The sequence below is a fragment of the Nannospalax galili genome, unplaced genomic scaffold (genome assembly GCF_000622305.1).
Source record: "Nannospalax galili isolate Female #2095 unplaced genomic scaffold, S.galili_v1.0 scaffold32, whole genome shotgun sequence".
In the NCBI taxonomy this organism is placed as follows: Eukaryota; Metazoa; Chordata; class Mammalia; order Rodentia; family Spalacidae; genus Nannospalax; species Nannospalax galili.
Window position 1 is genome coordinate 40789 of NW_008335297.1, and position 27058 is coordinate 67846.

Genomic DNA, 27058 nt, shown 5'->3' on the forward strand with positions numbered 1-27058 from the left:
TAGGAAGCAGAGAGAAAAAAAGAGGACAGTAAGCTGGGAGAGGAAAATGCTGAGGAAGATTTAGGGAGAATTGGAGGAAGGGGGATGGACATGATCAAAATACATTGTATACATGCATGTGATTCTCAACAAATTTAAAATATGTTAATCCTAGCTTTCAGGAGGTGGAGATAAGGCCTCCTTGGGACAAGAGGGCTGGCCATGCTAGACCAATTAGTGAGCTCCAGGTTCTGCAAGAGACCCTGCTTCAGTACAAAAAAAAAGTAGAGTGTGATTAAGGAAGATCCCTTATGTCAATCTAAGGCCTCCACACACATCTCCGTAAGTCATACACACACAAAGAAACAAACCCCAGAGCCGCCTTAGATGCTGCTTGTGAGAACACTACCAGAGAGGCCCTGAGTTAGTATTTAAGACTTACCCTTAGAGAAGCACTGAGAGGTCTTTGACCAGGCACATCACTGGCCCAGGATGTGCAGTTGTGATGCCTTACCTCTATCACCCGATGGTGGGGCAGCGCTCGCTCGATGTGGTCATTGCCTTCTGCCTTGAGCTGCACGTGGTACATGCACCCTGGCTACAAAGACACCAGCTGTCACTTCTCTAAGAAGTCTCACACGTGACCTGAACATGGCTTTGCTGTACATGGTCACTAGAAAAGGGAGCATTTCTGTTCCTTCATTTCCCAATATGCACCTATCAACTTTCCAAGGAGACCCTTCAAAAGCACCTTGGTGACAAGACACTGTTAGTCCTATAATTTCTTCCAACTCAATTCAGTTTTATTCTTCAACCCAAGGTTGATTACACCTGACCTTTTCCTTATTAGACTAACATGCGCCTGCTCTTCCTCCCTCCTCTCGTGCCCCACCTTCGTCCTGTGCATACATCCAGTGACAACTGGATCAACACTGCACAATGCTTATAAATGACGCTGTCTCTAGCAAGTGGGATTTGAGGCTTTAAAAAAAAAAAGGTTTTAAATGCTCTTGTTTGTGCCTTTGCTCCATTAATCAAACAGGAATGATATGTTTAACAAAGAAGGTGTCACCATGAAAAACTCTTAACTTCAGGCCACCAACAGCACCGCTCTCTAGGGTCAGGTTCTGAAACCCTGCGTTAAGGTCCCGGGTATCTATGCCTCTAGGACAAAGTCCTAGGATGGGACAGTTATTTTCAAACCAGCAGAGACACGAGATAGCATGGTTCTAGCCTGCTGTAATTACACCACTCTGACCATCACTTGTAGGCACAGGGCAGTGTGATGGTCTATGTTCACAACATATTAACTGGATCATGGCCTTTCGGTGGCAGTCTGTAGGCCAGTTTCCCTTTCAGAGTCTTGTCCTGTTTATATATGTTGCTTGAATTCTACAAAGAATACATGAAATCTTCACAAAGACAATAAATCTATTATTTTAAAATAAAACACGGTGAGAGTAAAGGTAAAAAAAAAATCACCAAGAGAAACATGCTCGGTTAGCATTACAATTCTGGGTTCCATTCGAACTAGTTACTTCCACCTTGAAGGAAGAGACTCAAGAAGCTACTTTTGAAGAAAAGGAGAGACGGTTCTGGTAAATCTGGAAAGAGTGGCCAGTGCCACCTACGCCAGTACCAGGGCCAGGTAGGCTCCTGTCAGGACAGTGGCTACAACCCTCACCAAGTCTTCTCAACCCTTGACCTTTGGCAACAATATCTGGTGGTGTAGCTACGCTCCACAAGCATCCTGGCCAAGAAGGTACAATGAACTAATGTGTCCAGGTGCTCATGCTTAGTGGGGCTGAGATCCTTAACACAGTATCTCCAATTTGCGTCCTTTGGGAGAAATGGAAACCTAAATCCAAAACTGCTGAGGGCTCATCAAAGGGTCTCCCTTCATGATCTGACCTGGCATGTGGCCTTGCATGTGGGAGGCCCAAAGTGCTTCCAGAAGTAACTCTAATACCAAAGAGCACCCACAAATTAATACTTGAGGGGAGGAGGATCTGGGGTGGGGGGAGCATCAACTGAAGCAGAAATTACTACAGTGGAGAAAAGAATTATGTGTGGTTTAATTAAATCACTGTGTTAAGTCTGGTACTTAGAATATAGCGTGGCCAGAGGACCCTGGGGGAGCAAAGATCTCAATTCTCACTCCTGCAGCCAGGAGAATGAGAAAAGCAGAGTGGAGGGAAGGCCCAGGTGCCTTGTCCTCTGACAGAATGAGAAGAGCTGTGAACAAGAGCAGCAACTCCACGCAGTCCAGGGAGGACCACTGTAGGGATTCTGTTATTTCTGCATTGCTAACCATTTACTGACCAGACTCCAACTGTGTGTTTCAGAGGTGTTAACTCATTTAACACTCAGCCATGCTGCAAGGGGCATTATTCTCACTCTCATTTTACAGATGACAAAACTCACACAGAAAGTCTTTCTTAGGGACTTGTGGATAGTTAGCAAAAGAACAATTGAGCAAGTCAAGAAATAAAAATCAAGGAAGAGTACCAAACGTTGTGCTTTAACGGACCTAAGGACAAGTAAGTGGTTTATTGGTACCATGCAAGCTATGGGTTTCTTCTTAATAAGTGTCAACATCTAAAAATCGGGAATTTGACCAATGGAGTAAGATATTGGGCTTCTCTTTTAAAAATTAAAAAAATATGTATTTTATTTTTATTTTATGTGTATGATTGTATTGCTTGCATGTGTGTGAGTGCACCCATGTCGTGCCATGCCCACAGAGGTCAGAAGAAGGCACTGGATCCCCTGGAACTGGAGTTACAGATGGTTGTTAGCCATCATTTGGGTGCTAAGAAATCAAACCCAGGTCCTTGGCAAAAACAGCAGGTGCTCTTAATGGCTGAGCCATCTCTCCTCTTTTAAAAATTATAACCACTCAGCAATGCTGAGTGTTTTTACATACGGCCATGGTAACGTGGAGCTGAGTGGTAGTGGTAGGTAGGCTGCCCCTTTTACCTGTGCCACACCCCTCCAGTCCTCACCACTCCCTACTGTTTACCCACCTACCTTCAGCCACTAAAAGAGCTCCACTGGCACCATAAGCATTGATTTCAAAGCAATGGGGTAAGCCACAACCATTTAGTACTAGGCAAAGCTACACCTATGCCGTGATTTTCAGGTTTTATATCTCCACAGACCAAACCAGGCATGTTGGCTAGATAAAAAACATACGGTGTCAGCCAAAACAGGAGTTTGGAGGTTCTAGAACCCCACCTTCAGCCTGCTGTGAAACTCTGACAACAGGAGTGAAACATCCACCCACTCAGCACACAGCCCTACCAGCAGTCCACGTAACCGGAATCTCCCCTCTTCGTCTGTCACAGTATCTTCTCCATAGATGCTACAGTCTTTCTGTCCCACTGCTTCCACTGCAACACCCTGCTCTGGTTCTCCATTTAAAGATGACACTGTGCCATAGCAGCTAGTGTGACAAGAGAACAAACAAACATGGCATCCTCAGCTTGCTGAAGCATACAAAGAATCACAGGTAAAGTGTCCAGTTTATCAATGATTACAGTACAGAACTGCCCAGGGAGGACCTACCCCTTGTGACCCAAGCTATACAGCTGGACCTGGGCCACTTCCGATTGAGCTTTGTTAGCTGCGGGATAAGCTGTCATCAAGAACACTCCAGAAAATTGTAACATGGGGGCCAAGCTGTATTTTAGTCTTGCTAATCTTTTATTTGAAATCATGACACATTCAACAGCAAGGAAATAACTCAAGAGGATTTTCATTCCACACGCTCAGCTGAAATGGTCCATTTTTCTAAAACTAATCTTTCTGATTAACCTTCATCTAAAGTGCTTTTGTGTAAAACACATACATAAGTATACATATATAAAGGTTTGTATCTATCTACCTGCCCAGATACACATAGCTAGTGGGTATCTATTTATCTGTAGTTAGTATTTGCATAAACTGTCTCTGAAGGTATTCAGAAAGACTAGAAATGCAGGATACTTCCTAGAAGGGGAGTTTGAGGGGCCGGGAGATAAGAAGAGAAACTTTATTTTACACTATATCCTCACTTTCCAACATCAGAAGTTCTACTTTCAGAAAAGGGGATACATTTCCTTCTCCTACAAATAATCAAATTTAAAACCTTCTCCTTTTAAATTACTCATTTATTTTATCTTATGTGTATGTGTGTGCATGCACCTAAGTGTATGTATGTGTACCAAGTGCCTACAGTGCTTGTGAAGCCAGAAGACAGAGTTGATCCCTTGGACCTACAGGTACAGACAGCTGTGAGGTGCCTGATGTGGGTGCTGAAAACGAACCTGGGTCCTCTGCAAGAGCAGTAACTACTCTTAACCACTGAGCCATCTCTCTCCAGCCCCATTTTTTTTTAATTTATTTTTTTTTTAGCAAGGGACTAGAAAGATAGCCCAGCTTTTAAGAGTACTGGCTGCTCTTGGATTCGGTTTCCAGCATCCACATGACAGCTAACAACTGTCCAACTCCAGTTCCAGGGGATCCAAAGCCCTTTTTGGCTTCTGTGGGAACTGCACACACAGGTACACTTGCACATATGCAGGCAAAACACTCATATCCTAAAATACACATAAAATAAAAATAAACACACATAAAATAGCACACTGTTGAGTGCGACAACAGCAGGCTGAGGCACTGAAAGGGGTGGCAGCAGTCACCTCTGCAACCTTACATTTTACCTCTACTTCCTCCCAAGTTAAGTCAACAGGAAACCTGTGGTGCATTTCTGGATAAGAGTCTGAGTGGGCCCACCCATCAGCACAAGGGGCAGGGCACCCACCTGTAGGCTGTTCGATACCCAGTGATGGTGATCCTCAAGTTCTGCCCCTCCTGCACCTCAATCATCTGTGAGGATGGCTCAAAACGGAACTCCTTCATCATCGGCTTGAAGTAGTACTGGCCAGGGCTCTGCCAAAAGACAAGTCAAGCTGGCTGACACACTGGGAAGAACTTCAAGTCACCATGGAGCACAGCCTCAGTCAGGTCAGAGTTCCAGGGCATCCCGGACAGAAACGCCAGCCCTGTCTCTACAGAGTCCTGGCAAGTACAGCTCTAACAACAGCAGCTGTCATCACCACCTGCCTACAACTCTACGAAGCAGAAGTTATCCCTGAATTCCTACATAGTCACTCCTTTTCCAGGAGTGAATGGTGTCAGTGAATATATACTTCCTGAACTCCCAGCTGACCAGGGCCTTGGACTCTACTGCTACTGAAAACTTGGTACTCTGCCCCTCTCCCACTCCACCTCTCCATACATGAAGTACCTTTATAGAGGAAACACAAGCTAGCCACCAAACAACATACGGCCCCATAAAGAACAGGATCTGCAGTCAAACAAAGGGATGCCTAAGGGAGGAGTTGCTGTGGTCAGAGCAACTAATTACACTGCCTTGTTGACAAGTGGGAGATGGGAAAACAAGTGTGCGTGAGGGAACATGAATCAGCAATACTAAATCCTAGCGAGAGCAATACTCTAATTAGATGTGGTCCCCCGAAACCCTAAACACTGCACATCAGTTTTCTGTTCTCACACTGTCAAGTAATACATGAGTCACACATGCCATGTCCCCACGGGCCAACTTCAGAAGGCAACCTTACCAGGTTTGAGAAAGTCAAAACGCCATTGTCTTGTGTCAAGAGGTTGGAACGAAACACACCACCGCTGAGAGACAGGAGGACTCCTGGGAGGGGTTGGTCATCTTCAGCTTTTATCTGAGAAGAAGAAAATAAGCAAAGATAAGAGTCCCCAAGTCAGGGGAGCATACTCACCAGGGCTTTGTGTTTACTGTCACTCAGAAAGACAGGGGCTCTATTCTTCCTCCTACAGGTAACTCCTATTCACAGACTGCCTATAACCTTCCAGAACTCTAGCCTCACACCTATGTTAGGCATACTGACAGGCTGGCAGGTGCACTAGGGGTGGACAGGAGACAGCAATGGCAAGCTATCTGTAGAATTCTGACACTTGTTCTTTCTTCCTAAACAATCTACCTAGCTCTCATGTTAGTCCCACCTTGCTATTTCATAACAGCTCAGAACACTAAAGCAGGGCTTAGCATTACAACATGAAGGTTGGCTGCCTACATTTATAATGCAAAAGGGGAGACAACAAATCCCCCCCAACATGTATATCTCTGTACATGTTTTTCTCTTGAGCAATCAACCACTAGGACTTCTTGGAAACATGCATTTTAAATTCAGAAAGATATTATCAAATTACACTTCAGAGAGGTTGTGCCACTTAAAATCTGTTATGGTTTGAATGTGAAATGTCCCTCACAGGCTCATGCTTTTTGATTACTTGCCTCCCAGCTGGCAGGTACCATACGGGGAAGATGTGGAAGCTACAGCAGGCAGAGCCTAGCTGGAACAAGTGGGTCATGTGAGGGGGGCAGGCTTGCTTGCACCCACCTCCTGTCCCTTTCCTCCTTCCTCATCTATGGAGATGTGAGCAAGTAGCCTCACGCTCCTGCCACCATGCCTTCCTCACCATGATGGACTGCACCCTCACGAATATAAACAAACCCTCCCTTAAGTTACTTATATCCAGCATTTTCTAACAACAAGGAAAGTTAAGAATATATAATCCCATAAATTATCTCAGCATGGGAAAATTACCTAATCAATCAATCAATAAACAAATCAATTAGGTATGGACTTAATTATGCACACTGTGTGCTCTCTGTGTGGTTTTTATCGCCATGTCCATTACCCCTCAGGAAGTGGTCATGTGCAGAAACTGTCTGTGTACTCTCTGTGTGGTTTATCACTATGTCCATCACCCCTTAGGAAATGGCCTGTGAAATACATTACCTCAAAGCTCACTCCAGCCAACGCATAAGCCTTGAAGTCTCCCACAGTTCCCTCCACTGCAGTCAGCACATAGCCCTCCTTCTGTGAGGTCACGGTGTACTCCAGGTCACTGTGCAAAGGACCAACACTACAAGAAAGAGTCAAGTGCTAAGAATGACTCTGCTTCTGGGGTCTTCCCCAGGAAGCCTGAGAACAGCTGCCCAGGACACTCCAGGCACAAGCATTTCCTGGGGACATACCTGTAGGCACCTTTGTCATCAGTGAAGACTGTGATCAGAGGTGAACTCGCTCCCTTCTCGCTGATGATGATCTCTACTCCCTCTAGCTCTGGATGGATCTGGCCTTCCAGAAACAAGCCTGCCTTCCCATGAATCTCAATCAACTTTCCTGGGCAGCTTTCTAAGAGGGAAACAAAAGAATGGAACAGAGCTACAGTGGGAGTGGAGGCATTCAGCACTGGATACTCTTCTTGTAAAAGAAGAGCCTAGAAGGGACACATTAAGGATGAGAAACTTGGACTGGGAGGCTGGATCAGTGGATAAGAGTGCTTGCTGTGCAAGCATGATGCCCTGATTTTGAATCCCTGGCAAGTACGTAAAAAAGCCAGGTATAGCTAATGCACCTGTAACTCTGGCACTGGGAGACAGAGACAGGGGGATCACTGCATTTGCTGGTTCACCAGCCTGGCTCAGAGGCAGAGAGCAATAGAGGAGGGCACCTGATGTCCACCTTGGAACCCAATGGGAAAATGGGGGGGCTGGGATGGGGCATATTTGACTTTCCAGCAGAAAGCCATACTTCCAACAGGCTCACTTCTAAGCATAAAGCACACAAATACCCACAGCTGAACAGACCCATAAGACTGGGAAAAGCTACTAGTGGCCAAAACACACACACACCATAGACAATCACTGCAATCATATTTCCAGAAAAGACCCTCTCTCTACCCATGGAACAGGAAGATCAAAGACATCTAGACACAGCAAAATTAAGCCTTGAATTTGGCAACCGGTGCTTTAGTTTTTCTCCTACACCTTTTGGGTCAATTTGATAATGTCAAAGGAAACCAGACCCTCTTCCAAAAAAATAAAAAAATCATCTCAACTGTAGTTACAAAAGTTATCTCTACTTAAATCACTCATCCATCCATGCATCCCTCCCTCCTTTCTATGTATTCCTCCATCCATCCATCTACACATACATTCATCCACGTACGTATGCATGCATCCATCCCTCCCTCTATGTATTCCTCCATCCATTTATAGATACATTCATCCATGTATGCATGAATGCATACATCCATCCATCCCTCTATCCATATATTCTTCCATCCATCTATCCAACCATGCATCCATTTATCTATGCATTCGTCCAACCATCAATTCATCATGCACCCACCCATCCCTCCATCCATGTATTCCTCCACTCATCCCTCAATTCATGTATTCCTCCACGCATCCATCCATATACACATGCATGTATCTACTCATCCCTCCAACCATGTATTCCTCCACCCATCCAAGCATCCATTCATTCCTCAATCCATCCATGCATCCATGCACGTATGCATACATCCCTCCAAACATCTGAATACTGATGATCTGAGTATCTCTATTCATCCAATAATGACATCCAAGTCCCAAAGAGGCTTTCAGGTGGCTGACATGGCTGCAGTAGTGTACCACAAAACTCATTTTAAATGCAAGCAAAGAAGCAACTACAAAGGTGTGACACTCGCTCACGGAGTGGACGCATACCTCCGCTGACGGTGGCTTCCATGGATGGGGGATAAAAGAGCAGCTCTTTAGATGAGGGTGTAACGGTGATTTTCTCTCCAGATCTGAAGGAGTCAGAACAGCTCAGGTTGGTTGGCTCTGTTCCTCCAGAATGGAGGGTGTGGTTGAGAAAAACTTGAGCACTTACCGGGCCCAGTAGGAGAAGTCATAGGAGAAGGGGCCCTGTAGCTCATCTACCATCTCTTGCCCAGGAGGTTTGGTCCTGCCTTCCTCGCCCTCTTCTTTGCCATTCTTCTCCCTCTCCTGCCTGCGGGTCTCAATCTCTGCCAACTGCTGTTCCCTCCTCAGCTCCTGTGCAGACTTGAGAGGGCCCAAGACCAAGGCTGGCTCACTGTCTATGGAAGACCTGGAAGAGAGGCAGAGGCAGCTGCAGGATCTGGTCCTCATCTCCTCCTGGATGGGAACTTGATATTCCCACAAGTGGGGAGAGCACCTGGCCTGAGGTCCAGTGGAGAGGGGCTTACTCAACAGGACAATGAGAACAAGGCCTTCTGGAAGAAAGTTCACTCAGTATTCAAGAGACAGCAAGATCATCAAGAAGCCTGGAGCAGAGAACTCTTGGAAGGGACAGATGGGTCAGAGAGGTCAGAGGAGCAGCAGGGGTCAAAGCACTTCAGAGTTCTCAGGTTGGTATGACTGATGGGGTGGGAAGCACTGGGTTTTCAGTGGAGCAAGAGTTGACCCCATGCTAACAGGATCATTTTGGGTACTACATGGGGGGCACTCTGTCCTGAGGCGATGGCTAGGACAGAGAGGTGGAACAGGAGGCTGCTACACAGGCCCAAGCCTGCCACCACAGTGAGCCAGCCCACAGTGAGACAACCAAGTACCTCAAGATATAGAAAGAGGCGGTGGTCATACTTTTATCATAAAACTGAAGGTCTGTTGGCTGGACAAGAGACAGAGAATTAAGAAATAGTAAAAAGATGGGCACTTCCCTGCCCCCTCTCCCTGGGTCTCTACAGAGGCTCCATCCCCTGCTTAAGCTTCCCTAGTCTTCAGTCTCTCTGGTCTCTTCTGCATTCAGCAGCTGTGGGGGGGAGCTCAAGCCTTCTACTTACACTGTGACAATGGTATCATAGATAAAACCCTTAAACCCTTACCATGGCCACATCCCTGGCAGCTTGCCCTCCCACATGCTCTAACTAAGCTCAAACTCAAAGCATTCATCACAGTTATAAATTTAGGATTCCATGTTGGCCTTCCTGAAACTTAAATACCACAGGGCAGGGCTGTGACCCATGAGGCCAGGGCCTGCGTCCTGACCATTCTCAATAGAACTGATATTAGTCAATATCCTGGCCAAGGGAAGCACAGACCTGTAATCCCAGCTACACAAGATGCTGAGCCAGGAGAATTACAAGTTTAGGGCCTACCTGTCTGGCCTACAAAGCAAGTTCAAGGCCAGCTTGGGCAACCTGACTGAAACCTTGTCTTGAAATGAAAATAAAATTAAGGGCTACAGATGCAGCTCAGAGGTAGGATGCTTGCCGAGCATGTGCAAGGCCTTGGGTTCTGGGTTCGATCCCTAGTACGGCTAAGTAAATAAAATAAATCTATTTAGTATTCTGTGTATGTTCTCTGCACTGATGACAGAAACACAAACAAGGGGTAGACAGGAAGCTGGGAATCCAGCTGGAAAGGCAAAGGCAACATCAACTACAGAAAGGAAGCAGCAAATTCCAGAGTCCTAGTCTACATGACACAGACAGTTGTGTCAGACCAAGTCTTTCATTTCTTGTGAAAACTGGGATGCCAGATGAACCTCACACCATAGAAAATCCACTCAGTAGTGACACTGACATGAACATCCTCAGTAAGGCCTCCCTTTCCAGCACCTTCTCTGACCCTTATGTGTCAGGAGCCACCCCTATTTCCTAAGTAAGCCTTCAAGAAAAGGTTCAAAGAAACGTTTTTTTTTTTTTAATTTGCTAAAACACTGAAATACAATGACCAAACCCCAGAGGTGCCCGCCATCCCATCCCCTGCAAAGAAGTATAAAGACTTCAAGCGAAAATTTAAGACATGGACTCATGCTGTCAGGAGGTTTTTCCTAACCTGGAGTCAACCCTTAAATCATAAAACAAAGGGATCTGGGCTGTTGTAAATTTATGGCTGTGTCATTAAGTATAAGAGAGAAAAAGTCACTGGTACACACACTAGAGATAAGAAATCACAATCTCCAGAGTCTATTAGCGTGCTCCCCAGGCCTCCTGTGCCATCCTCCACCCCTGGCCCACAAAGGAGACAGAGGAGTCCGTCTTACTTGATAGTCACCGTGACATCCATCATCCTGTCAGTGGTGATGGTTCCAAGGACATGGTGGCGGATGGCTGTCAATGTCAAGATACTAGGTGAAGACCTATGAATCAGAGAAGCACAGAAAACTCACTAGCAGTGCCACCTAGTCAGAGGGGGAGCTGGCACCACCATGGGCAGCCTTCCCCAGCCCAAAACACAGTGACAAAGTGGCCAATGGGCAGTACCCAAGAGTATGCTAACTGCACCTCCAAAACTTTACACCTGCTGTTCCCAGCAGATTCCACATGCACTTGCAAAAATAGAGACAGGGGCTGGAGGGATGGCTCAGTGGTTAACAGCACTGGTTGCTCTTGCAGAGGACTTAGGTTCAGTTCACAGCATCCACATGGCAACTAACTGTCCCTAACTCCAGTTCCAGGGCATCCAATGCCCTCTTCTGGCCTCCATGGACACTGCACACACATGATATACTTACTTGCATGCAGGTAAAACACACATACACACAAAATAAAAATAATAAAATATTTAAAATAAATAAGCAAATAAATATGGCAGGTTAAGCTGGACTCCACATCAGCAAGGGCTGAGAGCTTTAACAAGGACCACTAGCAGGCCATTTTACAGTGTGGCCTTCCAGCCTGAGCTAGACTTCTTTTTTAACAATTATTATTGGTGAGGGGTGCCCACACCACTGCACATGTGGGGGTCAAAGGACAACTTTATGGAGTAAGTGCTCTCCTTCTACCTTTACCCAACTTCCAGACTTTGAACTCTGGTCTCTGAGTCCTCTCACTGGCCCATGAGTTTACAGAACTCATGGGAAGGAGATTGTCTCCAATGCCTCAGTAACTTACCCAATATCTTAAAACCTTATCTAGGAGCCAGGCATGGTGGTGCACACCTTCAATTGCAGGTCTTGGGAGGCAGAGGCAGGCAGATTGAGAGATTGTGGGATTGAGGCCAGCCTGATCTGCATAGTGAGTTCCACATGGGCTGGGACTAGGGAGACCCTGTCAAACAAAAGCAAACAAAACAAAACAAAACAAAACAAAACAAAAGGGGCTAAAGGAATGGTACAGTGGTTAAGAGCACTGACTGCTCTTGCAGAGGACCTGGGTTTGATTCCCAGCACCCACATGACAGCTAACAACCGTCTGGAACTCCATCTCTGGGGGAATTTGATGACCATCTCTGATCTCTTCGAGCATTGTATGACATGGGTACACTTACACACATGCAGGCAATACACTCATACACATAAAAACTAAAAAATAAATAAAATATTTTTTAGCTGGGCATGGTGGCACACACCTTTAATCCCAGCACTCAGGAGGCAGAGGCAGGTAGAGCTCTGTAAGTTCATGGCCAGCCTCGTCTACATAATGAGTTCCAGAACAGCTGGAGCTACAGGGAGACCCTGTCTCAAAAAGACCAAAAATAAATAAATTAATTTAAAAAACCAAAAAACAAAAAAAACTTTATCTAGAAATTCACTTTAATGTCTAATCTTGCCTCTTCCAGGAAAAATAAAACAAGCAAAACAGAACAGAAATGTACCTTTTGTGTTCAGAAATAAAGAGATAAGTACTCGGCCTCCCCACTCCCCAGAGTGCACACAAACACCACAAAGTGCTCCAGCTCACGTGTCATAGGTGTAGAAGGCTTGCTCAAACCGGTGGCAGGAGCGAGGGGTCACTTTGTACACACCTACACAGGAGATCAGAGGCAATCTCAGAGTGGAATGGATTGTACTCAGCCATTCCAACACTTGAAACCTGAAGGCAGCGTATCTCATTTGAAAGTTCAAATGTATTACAGCTCTGCAGTTAATAGGATAGGAACCAGGGATAGGCTACTTCCCACCTGGGGATGACCCCTCCTTCACTAGCCGTAATTCAGCAGCTCCTGGTGACAACTGCAGACTGAGCCAATACACGCACGTCTACCAAGGAACAAGAAAGAAGCACATCTCTGCAAATTAGACTAGAAGTATTTCTCAACTTCAAAGACTGTTAAAAAGCCACAAGATAACCATGACAAATAGTCCTGAAAAAGAGTTGGGAGCACGAAACAATCACAGAATGCACTTGTATCAGCCTGCAAAGTACAACACCTGAGTCTGGGCCCAGGTGGCATTCACTGAAGGCTCAGTCAATGCAAGGAAGCAGGCAGGAAGCAGCCTTCCCCCTCCCAGTGTCATGCACCAGCACTCTGGTCAGACTCCTAAGAACCCTCAATAGTCCTTGCTGTCCTCACCGCACAGAACATGTCCCAGGGAGTGGCCACCAGGGGACAGGGTGCACTTTCTCCACACATTCTGTCCTTTCTTTAACAGACACTGACTGAGCTCCTACTCCAGTCAATACCACTCTGGCCACTCTGAGCTTGGCACACAGTGGGGAGATACAGGTTGGCCTGACCTCCAGGGGCTTAGCATCTGCAGACAGAGGATTTGGGGGTCACTAACACCAATGACAAGTGCACCAAGGGACAGGTGGGCAAGAGAGAGGCCCAGTGACTCCGAGGGCTGTCTACCTAGAACAGTACCTACAAGTATTAACATCTACCCAGCACAGTACCTACACAGCACTAACATGTACCCAGAGCTACATCTATACAATACTGACCCAGGCTGGTCACATTTCATACTGGGCCATAAGTAAGGCCTGGCTACATAGGTCTGTCACCCACAGCAAAGACATCTAACAAACACAGAAAGCAGCCTGGCTAGAGTGAAGACCAGCATATGGGCCTGGGCTACCCAGGGGTGCAGGACCAGGGTAAGGAGTTTGTATTTTATTCTAAGAATCAAGAGAAATCACAGAATTATTCACCAGGAAAATGCAATGTAAGAGCACCATGCTGCTGAATGGTGACCCATACCTGCAGTCCCAGCACTAGAGGCCAGCCTGGGCTACAAATGAGTTCTAAACCGTCTGGGCTATATAACAAGACCTGGCTTCAAAAAACCCTACCAAACAAAACCCACAACAAAAGACCACTAAGAGATGTAGCTGCACACCCAGGGGACAGTCAGGCCTCAGGCAGGGTAGTGTGAAAATGAAATAAAGTAGTCTTTCAGGAAAATAATTTGTAGTTTCTTAAAAAAAAAAAAAGAAGCATAAATTTACCATGATTGAACAATCCCATTCTGAAGTATCTAAACAACAACAAAAAAACAAAAACTCATGGACACAAAAACTTGTACATGGTTCACAGCCATATCATCCAGAACAGTCAAAAGATGGAAACAATCCTCGTGTGCCTCAACTGGTATACAGCGACACAGAATGTGACAAGTGTACACAACGGAATGTTATTTAACAGCAAAAAAGACCAAAATACTGACATAAGCCACAATGTGGCTCAACTTCAAAACTTCGTTAATTATAAGGAGTCAGACAAAAGAAGAGGATCGGGTTCCAAGAGGGACAGAAAGTGAGCGGCTGCCAGGGCTGGGGCTAGGAATGCACTGGCCAACAACAAAACATTCCTGAAGGTGAAAGAACTTGGGGTCTCTGCCTGGAACAAATTCAAGCAATCAGGACACTTGTCAACACCACTCCCTCTAGAGGGAAGATACAGGAAAACGACAGTGTACTAAACACACACAAATTGACAGGTGATACAAATAAAGCTGGGTGGGGATGAGGCCTTCATGGCTGACCCTGTGCCCCCCTCCTCCCATGCTCTTGCCTCCCAGGCCCACAGCTGGCTGCATGTGTCCACTCAGCAAGCTCACCCGGCTTGGACAAGCAGAAGCGGTTGACTCCTCTGGAGAGGTTGTAGATCCCCACATTCTCCGGTCCATTTCCATCCTGATGAAACTCCTGCAGGGCCAGAGCCAACATAGCGCTTATGGAGGGGACAGGGGCACTATGATGATTAAAAATATCTGCTTCCAAACCAGTCATCTATCTGTTCCACTCATCACTTCAGCAGTTGGACACCATGGGAGAGTTAAAACCTTCAGAAACTTCCAAACAAACTGTGCTGTTTGCATTCAATCAGCTCATATTTACTGAGCACCTGCTACGAGATGACGCAGGGCTCTGCCCTGGGTTCTGTTCTTGGGGTGGAGTGTTAATTTGGGAAATGGGAAAATGAACATGTCAACAAAGGCAGGAGTAATTGGAGCTAGGCGGTGACAGAGCTAAGAGGCGGATGCTGGAATGGAATAACTAGACCATGGTGGAGAATTCTTCAGCGCCAGTCTGAGCTGAGGCCTCAGTGAGACAAATACTGGCCTGAATTTGAGGCAGTCCTCTAGGTAAAGGACTGACATGTCAAAAAGCCTGGCACCACCAAGTCTGGGTAGAAGTGGGGCAGCCAGTGTCGATGGGCACACAGAGCAAGCAGACAGTGGAGGAGGTGAGGTGGGAGTCATGGAAGACCAAAGGCCTTGCTGGCCTTCCTTAGGGAATGCAGAACTGAATCCATAGGCCCCAGAAACCACTGCAGGACTCATGGTGAAGAATGTCTACTGCTTATTCTCAACTGTATACTGACCCATCCCTATAATAAAGTGGCTGCTTCAGTGTTTGTAGAAGCTGGGGCAGCAGGCTGGCCTTGGAGACATCAACTGGAGTTCCTTTAAGTGTCAAAAGCAACCACGTCACTGTCATTTGCCTCAGTTTCTCTGCCAGGATCTTGTGGGAATAGTTTTAATGGGAAAGACTCTGTAATAAGCCTTTAGAAATGAGAATCTTACAAAGCCTTGTAAATCAAGTTAATCCTGTGTCTGAGAATACTGAGAACTATGCACTCCAGAAAAACAATGTAATGGGTCCTGCAGGGACTAGGAGTCCCCATGTATTTACAAACAGAGCTGAACACTCAGCTTTAGTCTCACGGCATGCTCCTTATTTGTGACTCAGTTATGCCTCTGACTCAGAACAATGTGTGTATAAGGCATGACAGTGACGATGTTGAAAACAACATCGAAAACATTTCCCTCACAAATACTGGAAGCATAGGTTGATGACATCTGTCTGTGGCTTTGTGTGCTGTTCTGGGTCAGTATGGTCGAAAAAACAACTTCTCCCACTGTAAAACTGTCATCAAAGATAGTCATTACCATGCATGATATGCAGGAAATGAGAGAGGATCCCTTTATTCAACAGACTTCTGAGAGAAATCAGAAGACCTCAGAGCAGACTGGACCCACTCATGGTTCAACTACTCAAGAGTGAAGTTTCTCATTCATATAGCACCAAAGGATCTGACAGTGACATCTGCTGCTGCTTGATGTCAAGAAATTATAGAAAACTCATGAACAAACCACAGATACTACTTTCTCTAGAATCCTTAGGGTGCCTGCTCAGCACAGATCCAGCCAGTAAGAGAAGAATCTAGGCTTGGTGGTACTGGCCTATAACCCCAGTGATTCAGGAGGCTGGGAAAAGAAGATCGAAAGTTCAAGACCAGCCTGGGCAACTCAGCAAGACTCTTGTCTCAGAAACCGAAAGTCAAAAAAAGGACTGGGGTACAATTCAGTGATAAAGTGCTTGCCTAACATGTTTGAGGCCCTGGGTTTGATCCCCAGCACTGAAAAAAAAAAAACCAGAGAGAGATACAGAAACAGCTCTGTTCCCAGAAGAAAGCACTATCCTAGAAACACTTAGCTGTAGTTAATAAACACATGGGGTATGCCAAGGAAACTTCAAATACAAAGTGGTTCCCTGAAACCTGAGCAGTACGTATCAGGATCCCTACACTGAGGGAGAAACAAAGGTGAACTTACTGCATGTGGACTCAGCATGCACCCCACCACACCCACTGCTCCTCATCTGCCAGCCAGGGGCAGAGCAGGCAGGACAATAACCCCCCGAGTCCTGATGATACCTTCATTAACAGGTAGGAGACTGGGGGGTAGAAAAGGAAATCTGGCTTAACTATCATTATGAAATTCCTGCTATGCCAGGGTCTGGCAACTTCTATGAGTCAAGCGTTCTTTTCAAATTTGTATGTATGTGTGCAGGGGGTGGGGGTGGCAAGGATGTACAGCATGCCTGTGGAGAACAGAGGACAGCTTTCAGAAGTCAGCTCTCTTTATACCCAGGGATCAAACTCAGGTCATCAGGCTTGGCAAGTACCTTATCCAGCCAAGCTATTTCAGCAGCCCCACTGGTTCTAATTTCTATGAGACCATTTAGAAGCAGAGCATACCAGAGTGATGGCATGTGAGAGAGAGCAGCGCAGCATGTAGCCCGTCTGCCGGAACTCCACTGCAGACACGTCGTCCTCCAGAACTTCCACCTCCAGACTCTTGTTCCTCCAGCACCAATCCTCATGCACAATGCTTACTGCAGAGCAAACACCAGAGGCTCACGGACCAAGTCCACTACCCACTCCCACCACCAGGAAAACAGGAACACAGCTGTAAAACCGTGTGTGTGTGTGTGTGTGTGTGTGTGTGTGTACACATATACATTTGAAACACTGCTGGCTACTGCTAAAGAAACACACCAATGCCCAACAGTATCACCAACTGGGCTAGAGAGACCAGACTATGAGTGAGATATTCAGGGTCAGCAGACTTTTTGCGTACATATTTTAATCTTTATTTTCTTTTTCATTTTTGTTCATATGAGGTCTTGAAATGCAGCCCTGATCAACCTTGAACTCCAGCACTCAAGCCATCCTCCTGCCTCAGCCTCCCTGAACGTTGGGTCTGTGCTAGCACACTGGCTTCTTTGCAGCCCTGTGGGCCTGGACTACTGGACTCCACCACTGGCCCATGGGCAACTGCAGTCAGTCTGTAAGTACATGGGTATAGCTAGATCCCATGGAAACTATAAAAACTGCCAATTGGCCCTTATGCTGGAGTTTGCCAACTCCTGCTAGGCCAGAAAACATAGGTCCTCAGGACGGAAGCCTACTCTCCATGCTATTCCACACCCACAGCCCAAGCTGAGCTTTGAAAACCCATTAGTACAGACAAGGGCTAGCTTAAAGACAGGAAAGCATGCAAGCACTGGCTGGCACTTCCTACCCTCCTGACACCTGACTCTAGTTTATTCTCATTTTCTGGAGAAAGGCTATTATGAGAGAACCGAGGCTAGGCAAAGGAGTGACTGGCCAAGGCTACTCTGGACCTGAGTGGCAGACAACCCGAGTGGAATTACATCACATCTTCCTTTCTGGCATTTAGAGATAGTGTAAGTGAGGGCACCCTCCACAAAGTAGAAGCACAGGTGGGCCTCCTAGATAGGTGGCTCTACTGCAGAGCCAGCACTACATAACGCACAGTCAAGGTCAAAGTCACACGGCGAAGATCCCAGGAAAGGTCTACACTGTGACACAATAGGAGAATGAGTTTGGGAAGGTTCACGGCCACTGTCACCTACTGTCCTTACTTTTGTACTTCCCAGGCAGCACACTGTCAAACGTGAAGGTCATAGAGTTGACTGTGCCAGAGAGCTGGAGGCTGCGCTTCTCACTCTGGCGGCTCAGAGACTGCAGCATCACCAGCAGGTCCCCACAGGTGTCTGCAGAGTAAAGACAGGAGGGCCTCATGTGACTGCCATCACGAACCCAGAGCATTGGAGCACTTAACCTCTGCCTGCTGCCCAGGAGCTCCTGAGAGCAGTTCCAACCAAGCTCCCTCAAAGTCAAGGTGGTGACCCACTGCTGGGTCACCCCAAGGCCATAGTCAGCAGTAATGACATGCTGACAGAGAACAAGGCCCACTGTACTCAAGGCCTCTGCTCGAGCCAGGGAGCAGGGAGGGAGCAAGAGCCGCTGCAGAGCCCCCCATTGAGACAGGACAGGATGAGGAGAGCACTTGTACACCTGGGGAGGGGGAGACGCACAGGAGCTGAGACCACAATGGCACAGAGTCACACCAGCACAACAGCAGCGTCCCCAAGGCCAGCAGAGTGTGGCACCACCCTCCTGTGCTCTAAGACCTGTTCTGAGGCTAACACTGAGCTAACTGAAATCCCAATCCAAAGAGATATACATATCAGATAAAGGACTGGGACACACAGGGAGATTAAGTAACTGGCCCTAGATCATATAGCCAGCAGGGAAGCCCTGAGTCTGCTTCCAGAATCTATGGTAGCAATGACAGGACCAACCACCATATTTCCCTTTAAAGACCTCAAGAGGAGCAGTATGTTCGTTTTATAAAAAAACAAGGCTGGGGCTGGAGAGATGGCTCAGCGGTTAAGAACACTGGCTGTTCTTACGGAAGATCCAGGTCTGAATCCCAGCGCCCATATGGCAGCTAACAACTGTCCATAACTCCAGTTCCAGGGCATCCGACAGCCTCTTCTGTCTGCAGGCATTGCACAATGCAGATGCACTTAGCTACATGCGGGCAATACACGCATACACATAAAATAAAATAAAAATAGTAAATAAAATAAAATAAAAAAATAAAAACTAGGCTTGCTGGGGTATCACAGTGCACACCTATAATCCCAGCACTTGGGAGTCAGAGGAAGGAGGTTCAACATCATCTTTGGTTTCAAAGAAAAGGCTACTAGGACCTTATCTCAAAAGGAGGGGAGGGGGCGCTAAGGAAATGACACAGGGAAGTGTCTACCACGAAAGCATGAAGACCTGAGCCCACATCAAAAACTGGGCATGGCGGCAACACACACTTGTAACTCTAACACTAAGGGGCAAGCAAGCAGAGAAGCAGGCAGGCAGATCCTTAAAGCACTTTGTCCAGTTCACCTAGTCAAACTGATGAGCTTCAGGTACAATGAGAGACCCTGCCTCAAAAAGTAAAAAGGTGGAAGGGCTAGAGATACCTCAGTGGTTAAGAGCACTGGCTGGGGACCAGGCATGGTAGAACATGTCTTTAATTCCAGCACTTGGGAGGCAAAGGCGGGCAGATCTCTGTGAGATCAAGACCAACTGGGTCTACTTAGCAAGTTTCAGGTCAACTGGGGCTATAGGGAGACCCTGTCGCAAACAAAACAAAACAGCACTGGCAGCTCTTCCAGGGACCAGCACCCACATGGAGGATAATACCATCTGAAACTCCAGTTCCAGGGGATCCAATGCCCTCTTCTGGCCTCCACAGGCATTATACGACAAGGGTACACCTACATACATGCAGGCAAAACATTCATACACATAAAAATAAAGTAAGTAAATAAAAAGGTGGAGAGAGATTGAGAAAAGCCCCCTAATACTGACCTCTGGCCTATGCCTACACATACCCACACACATTCTCTTCTCTCTCTCGCTCTCTCCCTATTTTTCCTTTTAGGCTCTTTGAGGGAGAAAGAAATAATCCAGTTGACGATGACTACGCAAGGCAACTACTGAGAAATGCTGCTCCCCTCTGACCTCTTGTAACAGAGGGGACACCTTACCCAAACAGGAGACTTTCCCAGAGACGGAAGCCAAAAACTGCACAAAGGTCACATCCATCACAGGTCTGTCGGTCACAGTTAGAGGAAACATCTGTGGTTTCAGCATCAGCCCAGCTCTGGTCTCAGCCTCAGGCACTACTACCTGCACAAGAGGGAGAGACACTAGAGGCTGCAGGGAACAGCTCTTCCCCTAACCCATGATGCATGAGAACCTTCACCTGGCCCCAGAGCTAAGCAGATTGTGAAGGAGAAAGGTTTGTTTCCAGCTCAATTGTGCAATCACAGCAGATCCACTCAGAAGTCATGACAAGTCAGACATGGCAGCACACGCCTGCAATCCAGCACTCAGGAGGCTGGATGAAGGAGGGCCAGGAATGGTGGCACATGCCTTTAATCCCAACATTCCCAAGACAGAGGCCTCCTGTGAGATTGAGGCCAGCCTGGTCTACATAGTAAGTTCCAGGGCAGCTGGGGCTACAGGGAGACCCTGTCAAAAAAAAAAAAAAGAAAGAAAAAGAAAAAAAAGAGATGGAGAAGAACGGAAAGAGAAAATAACCAAAACAAAAACAGTTGCAGACCTGGGAAACCAGACTGCAAGAGTCCTATAAAAGTGTGCCTGATATAACCCCCCAGGGGGACCTGCAGAGTTGAGTCATTTTCTTCTTCCATGAATTTATTTTCCTGTGTTACTCTGTTTGAGACAGAGCCTACATGGCTCAGGTTGGCCTGAAATTCACTCCTTTCGCTTCAGTCTCCCAAGTGCTAGGTTTACACAGGTATGTACCATCCCATCTGGCTTCTTCCTTTTTCTGGGTTCCTTACCAGGCTTAACAAAGGATGGGTAAAGGGGAGCCAACCCCTATTTTATTCCTAGTAAGGCTGGAATTCTGGAATTTCCCATCACCGTATTTCTGATAGGGCGTCCAGAGGCCACCGGCATGGCCATCTCCAGATAAGATGGCAGGTGTCTTGACAGAGGCAGCTGTCGCCACCACTGATGATCAGGGGGAACAGGGTCAATCTTACCGTAAGAACTCTGTGACCCCCATAGAGGGAGGGGAGGGGTACTCCAGGCCTCCCTCTGGAGCTGGGAGCAGTACTGGTTGACTGGTGAGCCTCGCCAGCTGCGGGGACTAGGTCTTCCAACACCAGCTGTCTTGTCACTCCTCCACTCAGCCCTGCCTCCTTGCAGGGAAACTCCAGGACAAGGGGGTGGGGATGGGGGCTGCCTTGCTTCTCTTCCTGGATGGGCAGGTCCTATGGGGCCTGCTGCACTGTCCTGGAGTCAGGGAGGGGAAACTCCCCTCTGGCCTGAGCTCTCAGAAGCCAGGCACCATGAAGTTCCTGAGTTGCTTTGATTTAGAGCTGCTTTTGCTTTCCTCTTAGCCTCATAGACATTCTAGAGTAAGGTGTCCAGGAAAGCACAGGAGGACAGGACTGTTCCTAACCCCAAGCACAGCCGATGGGAAGACAGGCCTCTGCCTTGCTATGAAACTAAGCCTGTGGGCTCCATTCACAAGTAGGAAGAAAAACACTTCACCGTTAAGAAGCCAGCAACCGAAATGCTATCTTGTACTCTACACTCTAGCTCACCAGTCTTTGGGAAAACCCCCATCAAGTTTTCTCCAATATTGTGCGCATGTGGGTGTGTGTGGACATGCATGTGGGTGCATGTGGAGGCGAGAGGTCATCTCAGGGGCTGTTCCTCAGGAGCAGTCCACCTTTTTTTTTCCTTTTGAAAGGATCACACTGGCCTGGAGCTCACCCAGTAGGCTAGGCTGGCTGGCCAGTGCACCTCAGGGATCTATCTACCTGTCTTGCCAGCATGCCTAGCTTTTTATCTGTCCTCATACTTGCATAGCAAGCCCTTTACAGACTGCGCTACCTCCTCAGCCCTCCAACATTTTAAATCAAGCAAAACTCATCGCACCTGGACTTTGTAGATCCCTGGTTTTGCTTTAAAGCAAAATGATCCGTGAACATCTGTCTCCACAGTGGCCAGAGACTTGTCCTTGTCTTGAGAAGACAGGACCACCTTGTATCTGCTCATCGGCTTGCCGGTGTCAGGAGAGCGGATGATGGATATCTGGCCACAGACGCTGAAACTGCAACAAGAGGCCCCAGTCACTGCACAAGCTCCTGGCAACCCCCAGACACAACCCTGAACGGCCTTCGTGCCTGAGACCAGTCAGTCTGATGCAAGAGACATACTATAGACTTCCACTTTGGAAAGCCACCTCCAGGAGGCATGGAGGACCTTGCTCTTTCTATAACAGAGGCCAAGGGCAGACCCAGTGCCTATACTCTGGATAACATCTGGCAATCCCCTATTGCAGAAGTCATTGGCAGAAAATCTGCGGGTAATAAAAACATTTCAGGTAATTGGATCACTGAAGTAACTGGGCTAGCCCTAAAAAAGGAAGAGCCTGCTGCCTGTAAAACAGTGCCATTAAGCAGGCCATAAAATGAGGCAGGGTTACCAAAGACGACTTCTCGTTTGTGATCAGATGCCATGTGTAGAGAAGAGCAAACTGAGAGACTGTGCAGAGCATCATTAAGATTAAAAGTTGCAAAGCTGAAACCAAGTTCCTCAGGAGATGGGAGCCACTAACAGGGAATGACTCCGATTTGAGCATCCAGAGGAACAGGTATGGGGTGCTGCATCACGTGCCTTGAGAAATACATAGAAGGCAGGGAACTCACTGAGGAAGTCCTCAGGGACCGTCTGCTTCCCAGCTCTACACTGTGGCAGGTGTGACAAGATCCCCAACAGGATGCCCACTTTTCCAACTCACTAAAAGTCCTATTTTTTCATCTTAAACAATTGCTGGAGATAATCATCAGTTTCTGCTCTGGCAGAAAGGTAATAAAGAACTTTGGGAGTCTGGCAATCATGGGCTATGCTGAATGCCACAGAATCCTGTCTACCTCACCCAGAAAATCATGGAAGGGAAACAAGACAGGAGAGGCCAGGGTGCAGAGCCTAGGATGAGCAAAGGTACAGCCAGCTCTTTGGCACTATCTACTAAAGAGTTAACAAGAGGCTGAAGAGATGTCTCAGTGGTTGAGAACACTTGCTGTTTGAATCCCAGCCAACAACCATCTGTAACTTCAGTTCCAGGGGCTCCAAACACCCTCTGCTGGTTTCTGTGCAATTGCTCAAATAAGAAGCCAGGGCCCCAGCAACACAGGCCTACTGACCTTCTGCATCTGACAGCTTATCAAACCTGTTTCATTTCTTCTCTCGCCAGCACCCAGCTCTGAGCCACCCCCATCTCCTCCAAAGGACTGCCACGGGCTCCTATCTGTGCCCTCCACCAACACCCTGATTTCCTGCCAACTCCTCTCCATCCAGCAGCCAGGAAGAATTAAAAAAAAAAAAAACCTGTCAAAGCCAAAATCCCTATCACTACAATCCCTATCACTCTTTTTGGACAAGAGCTGACCCTGCCCCACATGCACCCGGCATAGGCTCTGTGACCTCATCACCTACCTCTAGCCACACTGGCTCAGCTCATTTTTTCCCGTCCTCCCCTCTGAGCATGATCCTCCCTGCCTGGAAGCCCTGTACTTTGTGACCTTGATCTTCCTAAGGCCTCACAGGATACATTCACCCCATATAAACACACACATACCTGAAATCTCAGAACTTGCTTATCTCTTCCTGCACAATTCCTAACTAAGCATCTCTCTCTTTGGTTATCTCCCCAGGGAACTGGCAGCCCTATCCTCATCATTTTGGTCTGGTTCTTTGTAATGACCTCCCCTGACACAGTACCTCACCCAGACCAGATGTTTGGGGGGGTTAGGGGATAACTCAATGGCAGAGTGCTTACCTAGTATACATTTCCCAACACATACACACACACAAAAAGAGGACAGTTTGTGAAAATGAAGGGAGAAGAGGATTGAATCCAAGAATTATTTTCTAAGGGCAATTTTCTTCCTCATCTCCTGTCAATGCTGAGCTAGCACTATAACCCTAACCCACCTGTTCACAGGAGATAACCCACCTGTTCCCTAGTAGATCCTGGGTGACTAGGCCTGTGGACTGTTTGCCAGGGCTTAGCTCCCTAGCTTTGGTGTTGGGCACCACCTTGTACCTAATACTTATTCCTGTGACCACACTCACTTAGGCTCCCCAGCCCACCCCTTTGATGCTGACATACCACTTCCAGTCAACTAGTCTATGTCTACCGACCTGAGCTCAGAGCTTCAAGGTGAAAAGGCTAGCCAAGCATCTGGGAGAGGGCGCCACCTGGTGGCTATGAGACCAAAACTGAACCCTCATCACTTAACTGTCCACAGACACTCCTGTCAGAATGGGAAGCCCAAGTGTTTTTCCAATCTTTTACAATCTGTCCTTGACACATTTGCTATCAGTGACTAAGAGGTGAACTCCACCAATGACCTAAAACACCACCTGGCACATGTCCAACCACCACAGCACTCACCAAAGTCCTCTAAGATCAGGTAAGGAAAGACCTTCTAAGAAAGATATGTTTTATTAATTTGTGTGTGTGTGTGTGTGTGTGTGTGTGTGTGTGTGTGTGCGTACGAGCACACATGACAGGTCAGAGGACAACTTGTGGGAGACAGTTAACAATTCTTCTACCATGTAGTCACGGGGAATGAACTCAGGTCATCAAGCTTAGCAACAAGAGCCTTCACCACTGAGCCACCTTACCAGCCCCTCTTTTTTCCTATTTAACATAGCTATTTTAACTTTGAAGGAAGATAAATTTAAGTACCTTCCGTTTGTAAGATTCAGCACTAATCATTCTAAATGAAAGCCAGCCTGAATTTCTCGAAAGTTGTCAGAGCTGAACATGGATCCTGGGCAGAAGCAGTCAGATCACTAAGCATTCGTGTGCCCGACACCACCCAATGCATACTTACCCTGTGGCAATGAGGTCAGCAAGCTGCGGGGTGTTGGGTGCAATCTTGATGGTAACCGTCTCGAAGTAGAGGTGCTCCTTCTGAGCATGGATGGTGTACGTGCCCGTTGTAATGTTCTCCAGGCGGAAGGAGCCGTCTGCTTTCGTTTTGACTGTGAAACAAAAGCATGTGAACACAAGACAAGCCCCAAAGCGGGCATTTCCCAATAGGCACATTTCACGAGAGCTTTAAAAACCTGGTGTTTTCATAAGGTCACTGAGACTGTGTTCCTTGCTTCCATTTCTTTCCATGATCCAAAATAAGCCATTTGAGCAGGCTCAGGGCCACAGTGTCTGCCCACCTTTGATCTGGTTGTTCAGGGTGACCATGGCCTCGGGGACGCCTTCTCCTTCAGGTCCATTCAGGACCCTCCCAGTGACCGAGAACCCCATGACATGGAACACAGGCTGCAAAAGGAAGAACAGAAGGTGCTCACATGCTAGCATCACCAGACCCCTTCTGCCGTGCACGATCACTCCCCAAATTTCCCATTTGCTGCCCTCTCAGCCTAGCTCCAGCCAGGCCCCTCTCCACAGCCTCGATCTATCTCCTCAGCTGCATGGCCAGTGGATGGATGGTGATCAGAGTTGAATAAGACGGTCTGAAGACTCACTTCCTGACTCGAAGATCACTGACCCAGGCTTGTAAAAGTTCCCCAGCCTGGCCCTTTCCTGGTCCTTCCCTTCCATATGCCCCAGCTTCCCAAACACAAGCCATATTACTTAAAACCCCCAGTCTATCTCCCCAGCATCAACTAGGATTCCCCCAGCCTGTCCCCTACCATCATCTGGAACCCCTGGCGCATTGCTTCAACATCTCCTAGGACCCATGGCATGTCCACCCAACACTGCCTGAGATCCTTGGCCTGTGCCCCAAGCATCACCCTAGGACCCATGGCCTATCTCCCCAACATTGCATGAGACCCCCAGCCTGTCCCCCTAGCATTGCCAAGGCCTAGCCCCCCAACAATGCCCGAGATCCTTGGCCTATTCCCCACAGTACAGCCTGGGACTCCTAGCCCAGCACCCAGCATCCCCTGGGACCAATGATCTATACTCCCTTTTGTAAAGCCCAAAAGCCCCCACCTGACAGCCAGAACCCAGGCCCAGAGACGCTCTACAAAGCCTAGCTTACAACCCTAAAATCACTCAGCACACAGCCTGTGCCTAGTCTAGCTGTCTTCCCTGCTCACTGTGAGCACAGCACACAGCCCGTGATTTGTCTGGCTGTGTCCGTCCTGCTCACTGTGAGCACTAGGCCTAGGTTCATCTCTGGAGGTGCTGGGCTCCAGCTTTCCTGACCCCTGGCTCTTCAAATTCAATACTGTCAAACTAATATCTATCAAACTCATAAGGCTTGAATGCCCTTGTTCAATTTCCTAGCTTGTCACCCTCTCACTAGAATGCAAGCTTTCAGAGTTCAAGGCTTGCCTGGGCTACAGAGAAGGTAAGTTCCATAAAGATAGAGCCTTTTCTGTCTAAGCTGCCTGCTATACATCAGGCCTTCAATAAATGCTCCTGGATGAAAGAGAGCTTGATAAAACAAGATTTTAGCCAAGACTGATGGCACACATCTGTAATCCCAGCACTTGGGAGATGAAGGCAGGAGAATGAGGAGTTTAAAGCCAGCCTTACCCAGGTCAGCCTGGGCTACATGAGACCTTGTCTTAAAAAGAAAAACAAGCCAGGCGTGGTAGTACATGCCTTTAATCCCAGCACTCTGGAGGCAGAGGCAGGCAGATCTCTGTGAGTTCAAGGCCATCCTGGTCTACATAGTGAGTTCTAGGTCAGCTAGGGCTACAGGGAGACCCTGTCTCAAAAAGACCAAAAAAAAAAAAGAAAAAAGAAAGAAAAATTTCAGCACATGATGGCACCCACTTAAAAACCAAACATTCGGAAGCTAACTCAGAGGACAA

General features: G+C 47.3%; 1 protein-coding gene across 1 annotated transcript in view; it reads right to left on the bottom strand.

Annotated features, from left to right (window-relative positions):
• Positions 1 to 27058, bottom strand: part of LOC103731541 (nodal modulator 1) — a 60489-nt gene that overhangs the window by 8139 nt on the left and 25292 nt on the right. The window contains exons 10-26 of the mRNA XM_008829872.2: positions 25445 to 25550; positions 25105 to 25255; positions 22136 to 22310; positions 20206 to 20347; positions 18232 to 18363; positions 17042 to 17178; positions 14616 to 14703; positions 12517 to 12580; positions 10878 to 10973; positions 8739 to 8957; positions 8573 to 8655; positions 7055 to 7214; positions 6816 to 6942; positions 5601 to 5714; positions 4781 to 4908; positions 3283 to 3424; positions 494 to 577 (exon numbers count right to left, since the gene is read on the bottom strand). Coding sequence (XP_008828094.1) covers positions 494 to 577; positions 3283 to 3424; positions 4781 to 4908; positions 5601 to 5714; positions 6816 to 6942; positions 7055 to 7214; positions 8573 to 8655; positions 8739 to 8957; positions 10878 to 10973; positions 12517 to 12580; positions 14616 to 14703; positions 17042 to 17178; positions 18232 to 18363; positions 20206 to 20347; positions 22136 to 22310; positions 25105 to 25255; positions 25445 to 25550 — 2148 coding nt within the window. The remainder of the gene's footprint in view (positions 1 to 493; positions 578 to 3282; positions 3425 to 4780; positions 4909 to 5600; positions 5715 to 6815; positions 6943 to 7054; positions 7215 to 8572; positions 8656 to 8738; positions 8958 to 10877; positions 10974 to 12516; positions 12581 to 14615; positions 14704 to 17041; positions 17179 to 18231; positions 18364 to 20205; positions 20348 to 22135; positions 22311 to 25104; positions 25256 to 25444; positions 25551 to 27058) is intronic.